At 37.9% G+C, this 20,303-nt stretch overlaps 10 protein-coding genes across 10 annotated transcripts; 3 read left to right on the top strand and 7 right to left on the bottom strand.

Moving 5' to 3' along the window:
• Positions 1-357: 357 nt before the first annotated feature.
• BDF20DRAFT_345997 (uncharacterized protein) lies at positions 358-1,603 on the bottom strand. Its single transcript, XM_053075246.1, has one exon. The coding sequence runs from the start codon at positions 1,404-1,406 to the stop codon at positions 657-659; it is 750 nt and encodes a 249-aa protein (XP_052930639.1). The 5' UTR covers positions 1,407-1,603; the 3' UTR covers positions 358-656.
• Positions 1,471-2,496, bottom strand: BDF20DRAFT_830365 (BRO1-like domain-containing protein; the record flags this gene model as incomplete). The annotated part of the gene is made up of 2 exons (XM_053078376.1): positions 1,471-1,714; positions 1,805-2,496. 2 exons carry the CDS (start codon positions 2,494-2,496, stop codon positions 1,471-1,473), a joined length of 936 nt encoding a protein of 311 aa, XP_052930638.1.
• Positions 2,497-2,766: 270 nt separating this feature from the next.
• BDF20DRAFT_345742 (uncharacterized protein) lies at positions 2,767-3,494 on the bottom strand. Its single transcript, XM_053075245.1, has 3 exons — positions 3,151-3,494; positions 2,884-3,057; positions 2,767-2,798 (listed from the first exon to the last, which is right to left on the bottom strand). Exons 1-2 carry the CDS (start codon positions 3,360-3,362, stop codon positions 2,991-2,993), a joined length of 279 nt encoding a protein of 92 aa, XP_052930637.1. The 5' UTR covers positions 3,363-3,494; the 3' UTR covers positions 2,767-2,798; positions 2,884-2,990.
• Positions 3,495-4,770: 1,276 nt separating this feature from the next.
• BDF20DRAFT_917951 (high mobility group box domain-containing protein) lies at positions 4,771-6,555 on the bottom strand (the record flags this gene model as incomplete). The annotated part of the gene is made up of 4 exons (XM_053084631.1): positions 4,771-5,388; positions 5,479-6,114; positions 6,180-6,362; positions 6,430-6,555. 4 exons carry the CDS (start codon positions 6,553-6,555, stop codon positions 4,771-4,773), a joined length of 1,563 nt encoding a protein of 520 aa, XP_052930636.1.
• A 1,034-nt stretch (positions 6,556-7,589) lies between these two features.
• BDF20DRAFT_840532 (uncharacterized protein) lies at positions 7,590-9,700 on the bottom strand (the record flags this gene model as incomplete). Its single annotated transcript, XM_053079398.1, has 3 exons — positions 7,590-9,080; positions 9,383-9,505; positions 9,605-9,700. The coding sequence occupies 3 exons, from the start codon at positions 9,698-9,700 to the stop codon at positions 7,590-7,592; spliced, it is 1,710 nt and encodes a 569-aa protein (XP_052930635.1).
• Positions 9,701-10,096: 396 nt separating this feature from the next.
• Positions 10,097-10,674, top strand: BDF20DRAFT_840531 (uncharacterized protein; the record flags this gene model as incomplete). The annotated part of the gene is made up of 2 exons (XM_053079397.1): positions 10,097-10,428; positions 10,503-10,674. 2 exons carry the CDS (start codon positions 10,097-10,099, stop codon positions 10,672-10,674), a joined length of 504 nt encoding a protein of 167 aa, XP_052930634.1.
• Positions 10,675-10,876: 202 nt separating this feature from the next.
• BDF20DRAFT_345721 (uncharacterized protein) lies at positions 10,877-11,720 on the top strand. The gene is made up of 2 exons (XM_053075244.1): positions 10,877-11,172; positions 11,250-11,720. Exons 1-2 carry the CDS (start codon positions 11,079-11,081, stop codon positions 11,540-11,542), a joined length of 387 nt encoding a protein of 128 aa, XP_052930633.1. The 5' UTR covers positions 10,877-11,078; the 3' UTR covers positions 11,543-11,720.
• BDF20DRAFT_933015 (uncharacterized protein) lies at positions 11,595-12,799 on the bottom strand (the record flags this gene model as incomplete). The annotated part of the gene is made up of 4 exons (XM_053084742.1): positions 11,595-12,168; positions 12,267-12,497; positions 12,561-12,613; positions 12,767-12,799. 4 exons carry the CDS (start codon positions 12,797-12,799, stop codon positions 11,895-11,897), a joined length of 591 nt encoding a protein of 196 aa, XP_052930632.1. The 3' UTR covers positions 11,595-11,894.
• Positions 12,800-14,273: 1,474 nt separating this feature from the next.
• Positions 14,274-16,985, top strand: BDF20DRAFT_902791 (kinase-like domain-containing protein). Its single transcript, XM_053082892.1, has 3 exons — positions 14,274-14,296; positions 14,416-16,564; positions 16,633-16,985. The coding sequence occupies exons 2-3, from the start codon at positions 14,730-14,732 to the stop codon at positions 16,652-16,654; spliced, it is 1,857 nt and encodes a 618-aa protein (XP_052930631.1). The 5' UTR covers positions 14,274-14,296; positions 14,416-14,729; the 3' UTR covers positions 16,655-16,985.
• Positions 16,986-17,515: 530 nt separating this feature from the next.
• BDF20DRAFT_917945 (kinase-like domain-containing protein) lies at positions 17,516-19,207 on the bottom strand (the record flags this gene model as incomplete). The annotated part of the gene is made up of 2 exons (XM_053084630.1): positions 17,516-18,865; positions 18,968-19,207. 2 exons carry the CDS (start codon positions 19,205-19,207, stop codon positions 17,516-17,518), a joined length of 1,590 nt encoding a protein of 529 aa, XP_052930630.1.
• Positions 19,208-20,303: the final 1,096 nt, after the last annotated feature.

Below are 20,303 nucleotides of genomic sequence, written 5' to 3'. Positions count from 1 at the left end.
GGCCCGTAATATTGTGTGAGTAGTTGCTCAACCCTTAACTGAAAGAGAAAAGTATCTAATTGGACAAGGCCTACAATTCAGCAGGAAAAAACCCAGTTCAGGCATAAAAAAACTGAACAATGTTTGGAAGGCCCCAGCATTTATCATTGTTGAATTCTCATTGGCTCCCGCGAACAAGTTCGGCATGCTAATTTTTTCAGGGCAAATGCTGTGAGCATGGTTTTACAAAGAGATTGCTCACTAAATATGAAAGGTCAAAAGCTATAGGTGATGCCTGGCTTAGCTTTTGCCTCAGCAGTGATAAGGGGAAATTAGTTAACATTGGCGGCTTTTGTAAACGGTTCATTGATCAACGAAGTCATTTGCGTACATTTCACACCTTCGTATCCCCCTTCTTTATACTATTTGGTATAGAGTAAAAAAGAAACTGCAAAAAAAGGATATAAATGCAACACCGGCGCTTCTATCAATATGATAGTATGTCAATATTTACTTAGATAAAACTTCTTCATTCTAAAGAGATACCCAGTAGAGGAATCCGTCAGCCATATTTATGTTTGAAGTTTTACACCTTCATTATTTGATATTATTTGCAAGTTTAGCTGCCTCCAATCTTCTAGAAACAAAGAATTCATTGCATTCATCACAGAACTGAACTAAGAAGTCTGTATAATGGGAGTAGAACTATAAAATCGCCTGTAAACTTCGAGTTCCCTCATAGCAGTTTTAACTTGAAGCATTACCGTATACATTACCTTAATACCTTCAACAAGATTAATCCTTATCTCTTTAAATTTGTCAAAGGCGGATAACAAGTTTCCTATAGCTTCTGTTCGTTTAATTAAAGTCTCATTTTTTGCTGTACAATCTGTGAGTTGTGTAAACAGTTTTTTGATCGTGTTGCCTACTTCTAATTGCTCAGTATTTAGTTCTGCAAACTCTTTATCAAATGCAATATATATTGATAATTGTTGCTCTACTTCTGTTTTAAAGTCCTCGGCCCTTAAAACGATTGCTGAACTCTCATTCTTCGTTTTGTCATGGAACGATTTAAGAAGTAAAGGCAATATATCATCTGTTTCTGTGTGTTTATCCATTTTTACTAATAGACCCGCACCTACATTGGACAGCTCTTCCAACATTTGCATATTTTCGCGGATCTTTTTAATTGTACTCTCAATGAGCTCGAGACTTATATCATCTATTAAAAGGACGGGCAAATTCTGCTGTATTTCTGATACTGGTTTAGAAAGCATTGCAATCGCCTTACTCCAATTGTTCATCTTTGCTTCAACAATAAGGTCTGCTCTTTGTGCTTCTTTGATTATATCATTATATTGAGTACCAGTTGTTAATAATCGTCTACTGGATGGGCAAAGGCCTGTTTGCTTCCATACTAAAGTCATTTTTTTTTCGATTTTAAATTGAATCGGGTGAGCTGTCCAATCGATACTCTGGCCCCGAGAGAGTTCACTTACATTTTCCCCATGTTTTCATAAGTCTTGCATTCTCTTCGATCTCCATTTCAAGTGCATTGAATCCTTTTTCCAACAACTTGGAAATTTTAGCAGACATTGATTTGACTTTTTGCAGCATATCGAATAATGCTTGTATACCGCCTTCATGCTGCACCTCTTCCGCATATTGCACAAGCTTATAGGGTACAGAATCTATAATATCTACACTATAAGGTAAATTGAGGTCTTCCAGTAACCTTTACGTAAATGTATATATTACAATCAATATTTGCCCAAGATTAGCCCTATTATTATAATAAATGTGATTATTGGAGTTGCTTATCTACCTTTGGTAATTCTCACTGAAATCTCTGCTTTTTGATTTAATAATGTCTTCAATCAATTTTGTTTTCTCATTCTTGTACTCAGTTGCTGCTTGATGAACTGCCAATGGTATAAACTGATTAAAGAGAGGACGTTTGATGAAAAGTTTATCGTTTGGTCGATCAGGCAAACTAAGCCAATAATCTGAGTGGTGCATAAAGGCAGGTACTACCGGTTTCACCATTTCCGATCGAAGAATAGGTGATAACTGCTCGATCTCAAGTACAGGCATTTTATATTTTGAACTATTGTCTCTTTCAGCCCGAACTAAATCATGTTGAATCGTTTGCTGTATTGCTGAAACTGTACTTTTAAGTTTGTCGAATACAGAAGCAGTTGCGTCATCCTCGTTTAAAAAATTACAAGCCTCCATTGCATAGGTTTGTGCTAGTTTAAGCCTTGTTATCTCCTCTCCATACCGGCCTGATAGGAGTGACTCGCTCGCTTTGTAGGATTGAGCAACGGCATTGAAGTGTTTGTGTTTTACCTTAGCATAGAGTTTCCAAGAGCTAGGAATGTAAGTACTGTTTTCTGATTGAGAAAAAAATTCACCATAGAGATCGGAGACTTTGATTGCCAAGCGAGCTAATGCCCCAAGCTTTACATCTGTTATCACAGCTTTTTTCCACGCACATTCATGTGCCTGAGCCATCATTAAATTCATCATAATGTTCAATATTGAGAAATCAGAAGGAGCTTCATCTGCAAAATCTTTCATTAAATCCGTATCTATTATGTGTAAACAACCTGCTGCATTCTGGTTTTATGGAAATCGTTATTCATAATGATTTTATTTAATTATAAAGTCTGATATGATTTTGTTTACCTGGAAACTCTGGCAAGCTTTTCGGACACTCTCTACTGTTTCAAGGTTTTCTGATGTAGCTAGTTGGCTATATATGCCTGCAATTCTGTATGATACGCACGCTTTTTCATATCTTAAATTGTCTAGAACGTCTATGCGGGCAGAATAAATACATGAGTTTCTTTTAGTTATTATTGGCTACGTGATTGTTGTGCCTGGATTTTTATTTTGTGGTACCTGACTTCTCCTGAGCTCCGAAGATCGAGAACCAGCCAATCTTCAAACCCAGCTTTTCGTTTTCGAAAGGGGGGTTTTTCTTCTTCAATTAACGACGTATTTTTGCATTAAGATGTCCTATATCTTACCTTCAAAGGAAAACGAGATTCCAAGAATGTTAATTGATTCAAATATCTGTAAAAGCAATTGTGTAAGCCATGAGCTAGTTATGTATTGAGCTTTCTTGTGAGTTTTATACAGTCATTTTGCGCTTAAAGCTCGCCTTACATGCGATGGTCTTCTAAAGCCAACGGGGCGTCACTTGGTTGTGTTATCAACGACCTCTGCCGCAACTGATCCAAAAGCTGACAATCCTCTTCGTATGATTTTTTCGTATCACCATAAGTGATAGTGATATAGTTAGTTAAAGCCGGGGCCCACCTAAGCAAATCGGGTATCTTCAAAGGTAAAGTAAGGAAGTCAGTTTGCGAAATGCTCATTAAATCGTTTTCCTATTTGTCGTTGTTGAGATAAGTTGGAGAATGAAAAAGAAATAATGCACTTTTGCACAAAGGAAGTAATGATAAAAAGAGATTTTGATTGAGGCCAAAAGGGAAGAAAGAGGACTGCTTTAGTTATGTCACAATTGAAATAGCTGTTACAGAAAGTTGGGGCGTACACCTGTCGCGCTGTGTGTGTGTAACGACAATCGCCATGCAAGGTCTAATGCTTGCCTTGCAGTTAGCAATGAAGGCATTTATGAAATTGGTTACTTTATGTATGGGCCAGGTATTTGTTTGTTTCAATATACATCGGCAGTAGTATTTTATTCTATTACACTTAGGTCGCTTTAAACAGAATATTCTCACACTTGAGGTTCATCTACATTGCAAGTTATGACAGAACATCTTTTATATTGAGGAGGAAGGATTCGAACGTCTGGAGGCTTTTGTGAGCTTATTATCATTTCGAAAAGTAGCTGCTCGAGTTTACTGAACTTACATAGAATGGTTGATAAACTCGAAGTTCATGGTCAAGCAACTCTATAATTTTCTTTCATTGCCAAACAACGCTTAAAAAGCATGCTTGACAATTTTTTAGTGTAACTTTTGCTGTAGAGTAAACCATTCTTTCCATTGAAAAATATATCCGCACCATCAAAAAACGTTGCCTTTGACCCCATATTTTACTTAAACAAAAATGCTTTTCTCGTATTGTGAAAGAGAGAATAAGGCAAAACGTATTTATACCTCTGCTCTTAAGAAACTCTCGAACCTTCAATATTGTTGTTTTTTTCATGTTCCCCGGCCTGAACCATTGAAAATGAAAATTGCCAATGATATACAACCTTCCATCGGCTTTGCTTTTCTTAGTTTCACTGATAAACATCGGTTTACCCATGACACGTTTAAAATTTCGGCAAAAGAAGCTACTCCAAACTTGTGAAATAGAACTGTTGCTCTTTGAAAGACTATCCCAGCTGCTTCATCTACTTAAAATAACTTAGCATGCAACTTGTATGGTGCTTAAAAAAAGCATCAGCATGTTCATCGGTCTCCAAAATAGCCTCTAATGTTGTAGGATTACTATAAAGCATGCCATAAACTACTAGTTACTTTAGTGATGCCTGTTTATCCACATAAATCTCGTCTATGGAAAAATCTTACATATAAATATCTTTTATAGCGATTAAATTCATCTTGACAATGTATCAAAACTAAGAAAGCATTAATTAATACTGTCCACTAACGTTTATCAATATTTAAAATTTGCATTTCAATTTTTTGTCATTATTAGCAAAACATTGTAAGATCTCAAGCGTAGTATCATCTTTCCACGTTCAAATTCGCTATTATGATACCAGTATTGATTGCGAATAGCTTTTTATAAGTGTATTAAATAGGCAGCTCAAAAGTCGGAATTATGGCTATTAGTCTGTGCCATATACTCTTGCATCTCCCGGGCGTATCGAGCCTTATCGAGATCTGCCTTTTGTTTCCAAGGCGAACGCTCTTCTGGCGACATGGCATGCCATGTCTGCGATATGGACTTGCTAATAGGTCCCACAGTGGAGCCAGGGAATTTCAATGACACCTCCGTGTAAACGGATGCCAAGTAAAATAAATAAGCAGACATCGGATGCTTTGGTGCAAGCGGGTGCTTTGTTTTCTTTTTTTTACGGCCTCGGGGATCTTTTTGATGATTAGTCATTTTTTTGATTCTTTTTGATGCGGAACTATTGATACACTCAGCACATTTGGTTAGACAGTGTATGTTGGCTGACGCTGGTGCTACTGCTCCTTGATATGCTGTTTGCTTATCGGTATCAATGGTAGCGTTGTTGACTGTGAGTAGATGTTTCTGAAGACAACAGCTGTGGTTCTTTTTTTTTCTGCCGTACTTTGTAAGCCGTTTAGCTTCAGCAAGTTCTGCTTTAGATCGTCGATTGTATGCTAAATTAGGATATTTCTCGCGGAGTGCTTGCTTTAACATTGAAGCTTCATTCACGTAAAGCTGTCGTTCTTCCTACGTTATAAACCCCGTGCGATATAACATGGCGCTACTAATGAGTGACAAATTAAAATTATGTTTTTCAATGTTATATAGCAAACCTACGCTCAACAGGGCTTTCCATGTTTCGCCTATTTCTTTGCTTATCTCAGCTACTGACATTTTAGGCGAAGAGTTCAGTAACTTTTTACGCATGTCTCTGTTGAATAACAGGTATGCGTTTGGAGGCCTTTTTAACCTTTCTCCTGGGTTACTGTGAGCAGTTGGTGGATGATCTAAATTATGCTCAGAGGTAGATATGCTGATAGCATGTGCATTGGTTTGTGTTAAAGACATTACATCTGGCTCTTTTTGGAATATTTGTTTAACACTACTCTCCATATTATGATGCGCAACTTGAGACATAGCAGTATCTGCTTTCTCTGTAACTAGGCCGTCTACATGGGGTAGAATTGTGTTGCTGCTATATGTGGTTTTCGTTTCATAAGAGTATCTTCGCTGTTTTAAGGTGTGAAAAGAAGGATATTGAGAGAATGGTCTTGTTTCACTCTGTCCCAATGCTTCTTCTTTTTCCTCTTTTAATGCCTCCCGAATTGCTTCAGGTGACACTATATGCTTAGGTTGTTCGACCTGCTGTCTTTCAGCTTTGCTATTGACTAAGACTTTTGAAGTTGGTACAGGGGACATGCTGAGCAAAGTTGCTGATGATTGCGTCATATTGTCAACAATAAAAATAGCAGTCTACAAGTAGATAATGTTAAGTACACTTTAGCACTGATCAATTTAGACTTACATATTTTGCTTACTTGGGGAACATCATCTATCTTGGAATTCAGGGGACCGTATCCTTTATGCTCACACAAAATTGTGGTGCTCAATACAGAACTTCGGGACGGGGCTAAGTCTTCGATGATTGGTGGTAAACATAATGGTTCTGCCACCTGATGATCCGAAAAAACAGACGTCGAAGCATGTAGATTTGATGAAACCTAATAGAGCTCAAAAAGTATGTCAACTATGCATACCTAATCATTGCTCTTCGGCATTAGCCTTTACCTTCACTCTACTTTTGGTTAAGTCAGAATTGTCTAAGCTAGAAGAAAACTTGGTTGGCTGGAACAAATAACTGTGATCATTTCTTTCACTGTACGTCTGTGGATTGAAATCGGTGTTTTTATACATGGTGAAGTGGACGTGAGTATTGATCGAGTCTGTGGTAATTAATTGAAGAGACCACTTGATTGATTCGGGTTTGTTTCTTCAAAATATAGTATCCGGTTGTTTGGTCAAAGAAAGTCTGAGAGTTTTGTTTATGTTTTTCTTTTTTTCTTTTTTTTTTTTTTTGAATTGAATAGAAGAAGAAAGAAAAAGTCAATTACCAACAGAATAAAGTAAGAATAACGTGATAGGGACAGTAGCTAGTTAAGTATGCGATGCTTAAAAAGTTAAGTATCGCAAAAGAAATGAACTGGGAATGAGACACACATAGATCCCACAAGGCTTTTCCAAAATGGCTTTAAAAACGCAGTACACATTTCATGCATTGACCATAAGATAATTCAATAAACGCAATCGCTGTTTAGAGCTTTCTATCTTTTGCTGTCGTTTCACAGCAATCTTTGTGCCACGAAAGCATATCTCATGACTATACGGCAGAAAGCATCAAAAAACTCGTTTCTAATCGAACAAATTTACTAAGTATGGCCACATTCTGGAGCAAATTTATAAGAAGTTGAGTTAGTTGAATGTTGTTCTATAGTATTTTTAAGTAATGAACGAAAGGTTGTCCTCACCGTTATACGAAGAACAAAAGCATGTTAATTTATGTCCTACAGAGACAGCTGAGGCGATTTGGCAGCTATTCTAGGAGTATTTCTTATTCATCAAGGGACATACGTGATGTATGAGTGCATTTATCGTTGATCAGTGTCAACCAAATCCACGTCCAACAGTTCGTAAAGAGAGAGGGCAATCACCTTGAGAATTTTTCACTTGGTTTATTGAAAGTACCATATACAAAATTATTTTGTTGGATTTAGCTCGTTGTAAGGCAAAGCAAGCTTACAGGGTATACACTATCGTTAGTTTTATGAGAGAATTTTATTACCATGTCTTTTTTTTTTTCCACGTTCTAACGTCCTTAAATATGCTCGAAATCAAAGGAAGGTATGCGGAACGAACAAACTGAGTCAAAAACAAATGGAGATTAATGATAGCTAAGGATTATCCAACTGTTCACTACTGGGTAAATAGGGAAGATAGCCGCCTCTGACCCTAGACCAGGTGTCCAAACATTGACATCTCCAAATAAGTATATCCTTTGACCATTTAGGCTTTTCTTTAGCAGTTGTAAGTTCGTTATAGTATTTAATTCCAGCTTCAATATAATCACGATTTTCTTGAATATAATGTTCTGTCAATCTATGCCAATTTTTTAAAGTAAATCCATCATTAGGACCTTTGCTGCTAGCAGTAAAAGAAACGGTAGCTGCACTATTCATAGGGGAATGCTGGTATCGATCTACGACTTTATTCATTGGGAGAGATCGTGTTCGCTCTATTTGCTCGCCACAATTACTAATGTTGTCGTCAGCAGATACTTGTTTTCTTTTTGCACAATGTGCAGCAACATAATGTCGAAAAGGGCGTGCATAGATTGAAGAGGAAATATATGACTGATGAACATTAGTAGTTTCGGAAAGGGTTCTGCCAATAGCATTGGTATACTGATGCTTGGGTATATTATTATTACAAGTATTGTCCTGTTTAAAATGATCTTGGCTAAGAGATTTGATTGCTGAAAATTGTGTAGCATTATATTCAGTCTTGGTTATTTTCAAAGGCGTTGTAACAGTTTTGTTGCTGGAGCCATCGCCTGTCTTAGCATCAAAAGCAGTAGTAGATCTTCTTTTGAGACTGTTATTCGGTGAACTATCATTGTTCATCGTTACTGATGTACTGAGACCGTTCGCATGGCCTGATATGATCGGTCTTGTCAAACGGATACTACTCTCACCTTGGCGTTGAGGTGATAAAACTGATCCTATCGACAGGTATGGCACTTCAAAATCATTGTCAAGAATTGGTGGTCCATAGCTGCTAGGGATGCCACTGTCGTATGCTTTTGCTGCAGTTGATGTTTGGTGTGAAATCATTGGCTTTGGTGAATACGGAAGTTTATATTTGGTCATAGTGCTATTGAAGTTCTTCTCCCCCGTAGCTATTTTGAAGCCATTGCTACTATTACCATAATCAATGACAGGCGATTGGCTTTTTCGTTCTTCCTCTGATTTTAAAACTTGTTCGAATGCGCGTTCCTCTTGTTCATCAACATCATTATAATTTGAGTAGGATATTGGATTGCTATTGCTGCTGTTTATAAAAGACGTTGTTTTTTCGTCGCTGAAATAACTGCCATTCGGTCTATTGAGTGATGGTGAAGTTTGTGAGAAAGAAGAAGGTGAATGTGAAGGCGTTAATCCCTTAGAACGTGAAACACTTGGCGATGACGTTGCTTCCGCAATGGTGGTTGATTGATAATTGGTACTGTTGTCGTAGTCGTGAGGGTAAGCTGATACCATAGGATCTTCGGCATAAACAGGCGTATTCTTTGTCATTTCTTTTGTTTTCCTGGCCACAAAGAAGTATGCGTTGAAAGGGAAACTTATTGTATACACTTTTCGGAAAGTATTCGCACACTTTCGTACCTGTACATTTGAGAAAACAAATCTGTTCAGATTTCGGGCTCAGAAAAACTGGAGTTTTCTGAACGAAGTTTTGAACGATTTCCTTTCTCTTCAGATGAGACTTCTATTAAGTAAAATGCGTCAACTGTATTCCAAACAAAAACTACATTAATTCTATGATTGGCAGAATGAAAGTAATGTGTTCGCTGTTGATTTGCGCTGCTCAAGGGAAGTGAATATCTCGTAGAATCTAATTTCTCAAAGCTCAGATGAGAAAAGGAAGGACTCAATTATTTTAAACTGTAAGATTATGAACACCTTACACGAAAAACTGGAGAAAACTGAGCCAAAAGCGTCCGAAGCTTGTAGTATACCCTCCAGCAGTGCTTGTAAACTTTTAAACACAGTTCAATGACAGTACTAGGACAATTCTTCCAGGATGAGACCTCTACACAAAAACGAAAAGCGAAATGAAAAAAAAAAACTATTTTCTTTCCATACGCCTCGATGTTGACCATATAATGTATAAACACGACTTGACATACTTTCAATACTAGACGCGTTATTATGTTCATAGAATCATAATAACACCTGTACACGTCATCTTGTATTTCTAAAGATGCGCATATAAAATGCTGCATTATTACTGGCTGAGAAATTCAGGCACAAGTATTTAACTCCTTTTTTTTTAATGTTTCTCTTTCTTTTCCTTCTTTCTTTTGTTGTCAGTACAAACATCCAGTTCGCCATGAACGCTTCCCTCTCTCATTTTCGGTGTATAATAAAAGGACTCAAGGAGACTCATTTCACCTTACAGTTTATATCAAAGTTATAAGTCGCGTTCACTAAACATAAAACAACCACAAATAATACACTTATTTGAGTATAAAAATACATGGATAAGTAGAGTTATAGACCTTCTGACATCCACACAGACTTTATTTGTATGATCTTTTTGCTTTGAGTTTGATCTCATTACAACTGATGCTGATTATTTTTTATAGAATAAAAGTCATTCGAATTGGGAGAAAATTGCTATGCTCATTCACGATAAAAGTTTGGGTATTGTGAATGATACTGCTGTATCAACCGTAACTGACTTCTGGACCACGCCAGCAAGTAATGAATCCATATCAAACGCTGATACTACTTCTGTTACTTCTTTCAGCAATACATCTGTATATACAGAAAACAGTGTTTCGGCACCCTCAACATGCAGCACTAAGCAAATCAAGCTAGCAGCGACTGATAAAGAAAGAATAAAAAGAGTTTATGAAGAACTTGATCAAGCTAGTATGTGGAAGCTATCCACGGGTACTGTTGTCGAAAAGAAAATGGAAGAGTTCGCTCTATCATGTTCTTACGAGCAGTAAGTAATTGCATATAAATGTTGAGGCCCAATAATATCCAACATCCCTATTCACTTTTTTGTCTACTTTATAGTCCTGCTCATTCTCTAATTCTAGATACCACTGATAAATCTTGGACTGGTTATTTCACGAAAGAAGAAATGAAAGAAATAACGACGCAAAACGCAAAGACGCTTCCTGAATTGCCAACCAAGTCGAGTAGTTATATTGATGATTTAGAAGGTTACAGAGCATTGATACGCTGAAGAAAAAGCTCTTAACAGAAACAACTTGTTCTGCTTGTGAATGGGTCAGATCTACAGTATTAGACTACCTTAAATTGTTCGAGTACGGCTAATTGCCGTTATCGAACAAACAAAGGGTGACATGATGAGAGGAGTTTGGTTCTTTATCGATACAGCATTTGATGCGTCACCAATCAACTGCAGAGGGATAGTGTCCTCTGCAGTTGAGAAGATTAAAAAAAAAAAAAGATGCTACCTTATGTCTGTTATTTAAAACCTTTTATAATATAAAGTATTTATCCAGCTGTTCTGTTCGAACAAGCCATATTCAAAGACGTTAATAACACCAACCCCATAGTTTTGCATCTGTTCTAATTGGTCTTAACCATCTTTGCTCACAACCAAATCATTACGGTGGATTCAAGATGACAAAAGTATTGAAAGATATGTTATGCTGCTTATACAAGTCAACGCCCGATGTATTGCGGGATGTAGCCCTTCCTGGTTTCTTGTTGTTTGGTAAAAAAGAAAATACGACTTTAGCAGGATCAGTTCTAAACATTAAATTCTATTTTATTTTTTACTTTTTTTTATAGAAACTAAATTGACACTGATCTTATGCGATGCGCCTGCAGGCCATGTTTGCAGAATTATACGCTTTAAGACGATGGATTTGCCAGAAGAGCCTGATGAAATCCATAATCAACTATTTTCAGCATTAACCTTGGTTTATAAAGCAAGATTGTTAATGGAAAATACGAGGAGATTGGTTAGACAAACGCCTGTTACTCCGCAGCTTGTTGATTTAAAATACAAGATATTACCACCGTGCTTCAATCCTGATATGAATAAGCAGAAAAAACGAAGGAATAATTGTCTGGAAGAATAAAGAACAACAATCCTTTCATTTTTTTAACAAGAATTAATGATAGAGCGTGGATGAATTCTAATATTTATTTTAAATTTGCCAATTGAAAATATTTGTGTTCTCACTTAGAAACAGTTTAAACAGGAGAGCTGAATGCGGGTATTCGTTGGAAAATATTTTCCTAATGACTGGGGAAGGATTACGTGACACGGCACTTTACCATTACCATTTAAAAGGATTAGAACATCGTTTTCATGAACGATTGGAACGAAAAAGTTATAAACCATGAAAAAAGGGAGGGCATAGGATTCATGGAATGCAAAAGAAGAATATGTAGAATTATACTTTATTTATATGGTTGAATTAATGTTAATTAATGAGCATAATGGCTCGTTATGGACCTACGTTTACGAGACGTTCTACGATCGATAATTGCAAGCAATTCGTGATCGGTAAGGGTTGGTGGGTTATTGGCATAGTTGTGTTGTTCTGGTCTAGCAGCTTGCGTAAAACTTACGGCAATGGTCATAATTTTGTCCGCTTGAGCCAAGAACAAAGGAATATCCGCCAGGATTACAGGTAACTGAACATGCTCAATCTCGCACATCGTGTAGAGATGTTCTTGAGTGCGAAAAAGAGTATAAAAACTAACGTGGTTTCCTTATTGGAAAAATGAAAATGAAATATATATTTAAAGGTTATTGCCAATCTTACTGACCATTTTTGGACGCATAGACAACTTTACCTACAACCACAAACCCAAATGTCGTTTTTTTTTTTGCTTTTATCTGAAGCATCCTTTAACAGATGGCCAACACGGATGAGGTCTTTGGCAACTGCTTTGTGATTCAGAGCTTGATATTGAGGCTTGACCTCACCACAACCCACACGTTGACCAAGCGATGCACCATTGACAATATTAATGGATGCATCAGGTCTAGGACTGAGGATTTTCTCATCATCGCTAACAGAAGTCCTTTATATAATAAATTGGATCATAAATATTATGCCGTCTCAAGCTCAGAATGATACGCTTTACCATCGAAACATAACATCGTTTTCAATATCTTCAAAAAGTGGTGCAAGGGTAGACTGTGTGATATTTGTAGTTGTTTTATGTTTAGTGAACGCGACTTATAACTTTGATATAAACTGTAAGGTGAAATGAGTCTCCTTGAGTCCTTTTATTATACACCGAAAATGAGAGAGGGAAGCGTTCATGGCGAACTGGATGTTTGTACTGACAACAAAAGAAAGAAGGAAAAGAAAGAGAAACATTAAAAAAAAAGGAGTTAAATACTTGTGCCTGAATTTCTCAGCCAGTAATAATGCAGCATTTTATATGCGCATCTTTAGAAATACAAGATGACGTGTACAAGTGTTATTATGATTCTATGATCAGACCGTGGTAGAATGTATTCTCTACCTGATTGTACGTACTCGAGTATTGTAGTTATTATCTCACCAAACACGTCAATGATGACGGCAAAATATCGTGGAAGATTCTGTACTTCATTCTTAGTTAGGACTGCAGAAAGGTCTGTTAAAGGGTCTGCAAAAAAGGTCTGCAGAAAGGTCTGCAAAAAGGTCTGGTTACCCCGTACATATGAGCAGTCTTTAAACATTGAAAAATGTGACGCATGAATTATAAGACTTTTTAAATATTGATGAATGCGGCCCCTCAAGAATCCTATTAGAGAGATTGGCTTTTGCTGAGGCACTCTTTTCTACTGTTTTGGGCTAAACCAACCACTTTACTCTCAATCGCCGCTCTTTATATACTTCGAAGTTCTTTCTGAGTTTCTCTCTGCAAGTATTCTATCCAATTTCTTTAGAAGGCCCGATTAGATGCTAAAGCCAGAAAGGCGGATAAAGCCGCTTTCAAATAGGCATTAAACAAAGCATCTCTAGCCTCCCAAAGTACAGCTAATGAGTGCTTCTCATAAAAAGCACACACACGAGTATGGCTAGTGCAACGTCTTATCAATGCCTTTATTTTTTTGCCCTTCTTCATCTTCATAGAAAGTGCATCTGTTCATCATCTTTGTAGGCTTCAACGAAACGCTGTGTTGGTCGCTTGATTATGCCTATGGACCGATAATTATAGTACTTGGTTTGCAGTATAGTTACCAGAGATCTTGATCCTTGGCTTTGTACTTCCTTTCAGGGATCTCAGCCTTCACCTGAACTTCCGAACAATGCTTTAGTCATTCAGTCGTTTGGCTGAGTTACTTTGATATTAGATGATAGACTGATCTCACTACAATAACTCTAGTACGCATCCAAGTCAATAAGACGTCTCGAGTCTATTTCAAGTTCTTTGAAGACTGAATTTTCATGCCACTCAAGCTGTACGGTATCAAGAGACCCCCAATGGCTGATCGTCATCGGCTGCCGTTGGTGAGGGCATTTCAAGCTCTTTCTTATATATAAAAGCAGTTGAGATATTATTCACGTACCTCATTGTTACTATTACTTAAAAGATTTGTGTTCTGTAAAAGTAAAACCCGCCAAATACTGAACCCACCAATTTCGTTAATTTCTTATTCGCCACAGAAAAACCGACAATCCCGCCAATCGTTTACGATTTTCTTTTAACTTTATACAATATTGTGACAAAATCGTCGTAGCTTTTATTTATCCTTTCCTTTCTTTCTCCCCTTTTTTATCGATTCTATTCGCTCTTGAAACTTTTTATTCCTAAAATAATGGTACAATTGGGCTCACTATTCGATGCTTATGACATTATAGAACAGATTGGTGATGGGTCATTTGGTACAGTTCATAAAGCGAAAAATAAATTAAGTCAGCAATTTGTAAATATTTCAATTTTTGTGGGGTAAAATATCGGAAGAGAGTCAGTCAAACTGATTAGAGAATGGTGTGATCTGTAGGTCGCTGTGAAAATCATGAAAAAGAAATATTCAACAATTGAACAATGTGCTGGGCAATTCGAGCCTCGGCTGCTTGAGTTAGTTTCACCGCATGTAAACATTGTACAGATATTCGATAGCTTTCTTTCACCTGTCAATTGCGATCTTTCCTTCATTATGGAATATATGGATGGTGGCAATCTATATCAGCTGATGAGGGAAAGGAAAGAACTCCATTTACCGTTTAGTCAGCAGGAGATACGAAGCATATTGTGAGTAACGACTATGTCAATTTTAATTTACGTTTTACCCTAGGATGGCTGTATTCATATTGCATGATCTTTACCTTTTTAAATTTTTTCTTTTTTCTTTCTGACTTGAAAAAACAAAAAAAAAAAAGGTATCAAACGTTATCTGCTGTATCACATATACATCATCATAATGTATTTCACAGAGATATGAAGCCTGAAAATCTGTTATTGGATTACTCTTCTGGGAAACCGATCATTAAGCTTGCAGATTTCGGTTTAGCAAAAGAATTGCGTAGCTCACCTCCTTATACAGAATACGTCAGCACAAGGTGGTATAGAGCTCCTGAAGTCCTCTTACGCTCCACAGAATATTCTGCACCTGTTGATCTATGGGCTGTTGGGGCTATCTTTGCCGAACTTATCAACTTGGAACCGCTCTTTCCTGGTGAGTCTGAGATCGATCAGATTTATCGTATTTGCGACATATTGGGAAGTCCAGGAAACAAATTAGTAGCTCAACAACATAAGAAGATGGAAAAGCGGGCAAATGACAAACGCTTAAGCCCTGGTTTTGCACGAAAAAAGACCAAAGACTTGACTCTTGCAGAGCTAAGTTTTTTGAATACCAACATCGCGTCGACTACTTCTACTTTGAATGCCCATGACGGCGGTGGTGAATGGAAAGAAGGTGTCAAATTAGCGTTTAAAATTGGCTTCAGGTTCCCTTCAGTGAAACCAAAGCCATTGCAGCAGGTAATACCAAATGCTACAGAGTCTATGCTGGACTTGATCAAGCATTTTCTTTGTTTCAATCCTAGTTTTCGTTGGACGGCAGACTATGCCCTAAGACATCGGTTCTTTACCTCTGAGACTGAAGAAGAATCACATACAGTCATTCAACTCAACACACCTATGGAACCTATTACACCACCTGATGACGGTAATAGAACGAATGATAATAGCAGACTGAACACGCCAACAGGTATACTAAGCTCTACCAGAACTATCCTTACCCCGAAAAGTCTGTTGTCTATGCCTCAGTCATCCTATCAGTTTTGCTCACACTGGACTGATAGTCATCCCGAAGATCATTATCGGCCCATCTCCCGCGATGGCAGAACAAACGCAATCTCTACCACAACAACAATGCACAATACTCATACAGACAGTATATTACATGGTCAAAGAAGTAGCCATAGCAGAAATAGCAAAAACGCATGGTTGATTCATAACAGACCCATTTATAGCTCTCATCAAAAAGTGCACCCTATTTCAAACACTCCAGCAACTTCAAACAACTACGATCATGCTTCCTATTATCAACTGCAGTTCCAGCCTCAATCATTGGACATTTGCCGACTGGATACCCCTTCAGATAGTGAGCAGCATCATAAAGGCTCTATGGAACTTTCTACCAAACGTAATTCGGAATTAGCGATTGATTCAAATGCACCTTACTGTAGCGGGAACTGTCTCAAGCCGAACGATATGGCGCACTACGGGTGCCAACAACGCTGTCAGGCACAAACAATACGATGGACACCGCCTCACTTCATAAAACATCCACGTTATAATGATGATCCGGAAGCCAAAGAAAATGACGCGGCTATCACTCGCCATGAAAGCAGACGTTCAGCAAGACGTTTCTTTTATATATCGGCAATGATGGATACTACTGCAACGAGCGACTCAGTCAGTTCCACCCGATCTATGACTGTTGGGCCATCAAAAAAGCTTTGGTCATTATCTTCATGTTCTAGGTCTCTTCCATCAGCCATTCATCTTCATGCCACGTCAATCACTACGGCTGCTACTGCTACACCCACCAGATTCAAGGTTTGGCTTCCGGTAAATGAAGCAAACGAGGATAACGATACAGAAGATGACGAACAGAATTGCACAGATGATGCTTTGGAAAGGTACGAACGAATAGAACGTTGGCTGATCATCAACTAATCCCAAGTGAGAAGAAACTAATTTAAAATAGCAATTGGGTCCCTGTATTGTAGTAGAGATAGAAGCGAAAGGAGAGAATATGGCAACAAGAAAGATTATTGTTGCTGCCAATCTTCGTGTAAAAGATTAAAGAAGGATCAGACGCGACACGTCATTTTAATCTATTGACGTTCATGCATTGATCTATGATTACAGCCGGCGGTCATTCTGCTGGATTTAGTCTAGTGACGTCAGTTTTATATACCATTATAGTTGTATCATGCTGCTTTGATTTACGCTTTTGCCCCCCCCCTATACATTATACCATTTATTAGCATATACTCCTAAATAAAATTTTCTTCTGCCTAATGTATGCAGCAACCTAACATTAACATCAAATACTGATAGTCCAAAAAGGGCTTTGAGAAAAAAAGTCAGCATTGCATATAGATCGTTACAGTCTTACGTGATTTGAAAACTCTGCCATTCTAGACCGCTCAAAGCTGTAGAAAACTGATAGTTAAAAAAATGAGATGTTGATTGTAGCTATTCATTGTGTTCAGTAGCTGATAATGTTGAGCTCCCAAGATGCAATTTTGAATGCAGTGCTTATGGTTTTTAAATGGCGGGTGCGGAAAATTCTCAGCCTTAGTAAAACCCTGAACGTTACAAACATATTATCTACTGTATTCCTTTGTTTAGGAACCTTTTTTTTTAAGCTTAATTAGCGAATTTTGCAACAGTCAGATAATTCGTTGATAAGAAATTGTAATGAATATATGTATGCCATCCAAAGTGTCAGTCGACATCTTTTGGTGCAGAGTCAATGCTAATGTCGTAGTCATGAAAATGGATTATGATAAAGTGAATATTCGGCCAGCCCTTTATTATGGTAAAAAGAGAATATACAATGCTTGTAAAAAGATAAAAGAGTACTATAGAATTAAGGTGGGATCAGTGGTATCAATGTATGCAGAAAGCGTAAAAGTATCTGAGGCAGTGTCAGGAACAGCCCAGACAGAATGGAATGGTGCATGTTCAAATGGTAGATTGATTAGATGTTGGGTAGATGGTAAATTGGATAGGGTATATAAACGTGTCGTAGAGGCTGACACAATGCCTTTCACTTTAGAATAGGTGCGAAGATGATCAGCGACCTCTGCTCTTCTTGCTACAATATATTCTGTCACTTTACGATCGAGCGGCACTGAAAATTCCAATCCATTATGGATAGGTTGCAAAGCTTGGCAGATATCAATGGCACTTGGACGATATTCCGGTTTAGGGTTCAGACAAGCTGTGTATAGTTTATGGTACCACTCTGGTAATCCTGGTACTGTTTCAATTCGGTATACATGCTCGTCATTCTCATTGCTGCTTGCATTAGGATCGGTCATGCTAAGACTGTTGGTATCGTCACTGTTCAAACCTAGCGATACTGCGGGTACGACTGTTGCAGCTGCTGGTTTCTGTTTTCTATGACTGCTGCTACTACTTATCTTATGGTCTCCATCCAACAGAACATCGGGCGATGGGAAAATGACTTTACTCACCAATTGCCAAATAATGATCCCCAAGCTGTAAATATCCGACTTTTCCGTATAGATACCCTGACGTACTTCTGGTGCTACGTAAGGTAATCTACCATAAACGGCTTTTGTAATCGCTGTCACCGACGATGACTCTTTCGTGGGAGTGGCAAAGCGATAATCCACCAAAAAGTAATCTGAATCTGTACAAACTATATTGCGTGGGTGAACATTTCGATGGCACATGCCTACTTTATGCAAATCGACTAAATTCGCTGCCAGACGGAGAATGGTACCGGTAATCGTTTTAAGGTCAAGGTCGCCGAGTGGCAGCTGCTGCATGTGGTCCTCTAAATTACCGTCGCTGCTAAACTTCATGACCATCATTAGATCGCCTGTAGTTTCACATACTGTCAATCCTTGAAACAAAAGGGGCAGAAATGCTTTGGATTGGACTGATATTTCGTTGAGAAGCTTATCATCGACGATCTTTAAAGCCATTCGCAAAGGCTGTGGATCATAAGCGGGTACCATTAACACAGTATAAACAGCTGAGAACCCACCGGCGCCAACGAATTGCATATTTGAGAACCAAGACCATGGAAACCATTGCATATATTTATCGAGCTTTTCCAAGTAGATTTGGTTTACTGCTTTTCTAGCTCTTGCATGCATTGCTTGGACTACTTGATCCTGACCATATATCTCAGCTAATGCTTTGAAGGACAGTTGCTGACGCCAGATTAATATCCAATCCTTATGAATTATAAAATAAATGTGTATATTACAGCATGAATAATAAAGATTAGAGCACAAGAAAAGATAACAGCAAAGGACATGACATAGAAGGGGCCTTACCCATGCATGATCAAATTGCAAACCGTTCTCAAGGTAAGTATCACAAACATCCTTATATAATTGAGCAACTCTTTCATTGATAGGAGATAAGAATTGATCAGTCTGCAAAATTAGGTTTTCCAGTCCAAAAATCTCAGGGCATAATTCTATGAAATGTGTCACTGCCAACTTGGTTTGATTGACTAGCTCTTCATGAAGTTTTTGAGAGTAAATTCGTTCAATTTCAACTTCATCCAACATTTGCCTTGTGTCTCTGTAATTTAACAAATGTAAGGGTGATAGCAAGTACAGAGTGAAAGATCGGGAAATCAACAAAAAGAAGAACCAGAAAAAGAAGAAAGAAGGAAAGCTAAAGAGAGATCAGACCAAAGAATGAAAATAAATGGTGGGGGGAGGGAATCATAAGCATTTTGAACGAATCAAATTTGAGTCTTACAAAAACCTACGAGTAAGTTACACCGGCAGAAGCTCTTTTTTTTTACGTAAAACAACTGCTACTACGTTGTACTGAAAGCCGTCTTTCTTGTCAGATTCTTTTATGCGCTATTTGAATGGTTAGTACAAGACGATACAGTAAGCATTTACATAGAGTGGAAGGTATATGTCTCAGCTTTCGGAGTAACTAACTTATTGATGATTCCTCGCCCCCACAGTATTCACACCAATAGGACTATGTTGCACGTTCATGCTTCAGGGGGAGGGGGCTGGGATCAAGAAATGCTAAAATGTGTCTGTGTATCAACAGTCGGAAGCAATTTTCCGGCTCGCTTTATCTGCAAAAATGATAGAATAACCTGCTTATTCTGCTTTTGTAAACTATGATAAAGCACAAAAAAGAAAGAAAAAAAAAAAAAAAAGATAAAGTTTCTGAACACGAAAGTTAGCATGTTGTAATAGGTCAATTAACTGTAAAGAGTTTGTAGTGGTGCTGTTTTTGTTCTGCAAACTGTTCTTTTTGTTTACGCATGGTACGTTTTAAAGATAAGGCCCACACAACCTTATGAAAAGGTATAGTGCTCGCAATGTGCTAGATGGCGGTTTTCGAAAGGCAAACGTCGGGTTTTCTATCAGTAACCTACAGGAAATTTTTTGCCAAGTGTAATTTGTACATGCTACTATGTTACAACTTTCACTAGGCTCAGTCACTCTAGTATGTGAATCCTCTTTTTCTTCTATTCTTGGTGCCGTCTTTACTTTGCCTTTTCATTTTGCCTAAAATGGCTCGATTGCTTTCAATTACGGGAAGGAAGAGGGGCAAATCTATGAGGGACAGCCTCATTGATGAAGACACAGTTTCGAAGATAGTCCATGTCCGTTTCTAACCACTTCTTGGCCC

This window comes from Mycotypha africana (assembly GCF_025528875.1).
Source record: "Mycotypha africana strain NRRL 2978 chromosome Unknown BDF20scaffold_20, whole genome shotgun sequence".
Taxonomy (NCBI): domain Eukaryota; kingdom Fungi; phylum Mucoromycota; class Mucoromycetes; order Mucorales; family Mycotyphaceae; genus Mycotypha; species Mycotypha africana.
The sequence above is the reverse complement of the archived record's forward strand: the minus strand, read 5'-3'. Positions and strand labels throughout refer to the sequence as shown.

Bases quoted from the DNA above. Each gene is read 5' to 3' on its own strand.
- BDF20DRAFT_345742 (XM_053075245.1), bottom strand. From the start codon at position 3,362: ATGAGCATTTCGCAAACTGACTTCCTTACTTTACCTTTGAAGATACCC. The intron at 3,058-3,150 runs GTAAGGCGAGCT...TTGCTTTTACAG, and splicing joins GCTTTAGAAGACCATCGCAT to ATATTTGAATCAATTAACAT.
- BDF20DRAFT_345721 (XM_053075244.1), top strand. From the start codon at position 11,079: ATGACAAAAGTATTGAAAGATATGTTATGCTGCTTATACAAGTCAACG. The intron at 11,173-11,249 runs GTAAAAAAGAAA...TTTTTTTTATAG, and splicing joins TCCTGGTTTCTTGTTGTTTG to AAACTAAATTGACACTGATC.
- BDF20DRAFT_902791 (XM_053082892.1), top strand. From the start codon at position 14,730: ATGATCTTTACCTTTTTAAATTTTTTCTTTTTTCTTTCTGACTTGAAA. The intron at 16,565-16,632 runs GTACGAACGAAT...AATTTAAAATAG, and splicing joins ACAGATGATGCTTTGGAAAG to CAATTGGGTCCCTGTATTGT.
- BDF20DRAFT_345997 (XM_053075246.1), bottom strand. From the start codon at position 1,406: ATGACTTTAGTATGGAAGCAAACAGGCCTTTGCCCATCCAGTAGACGA.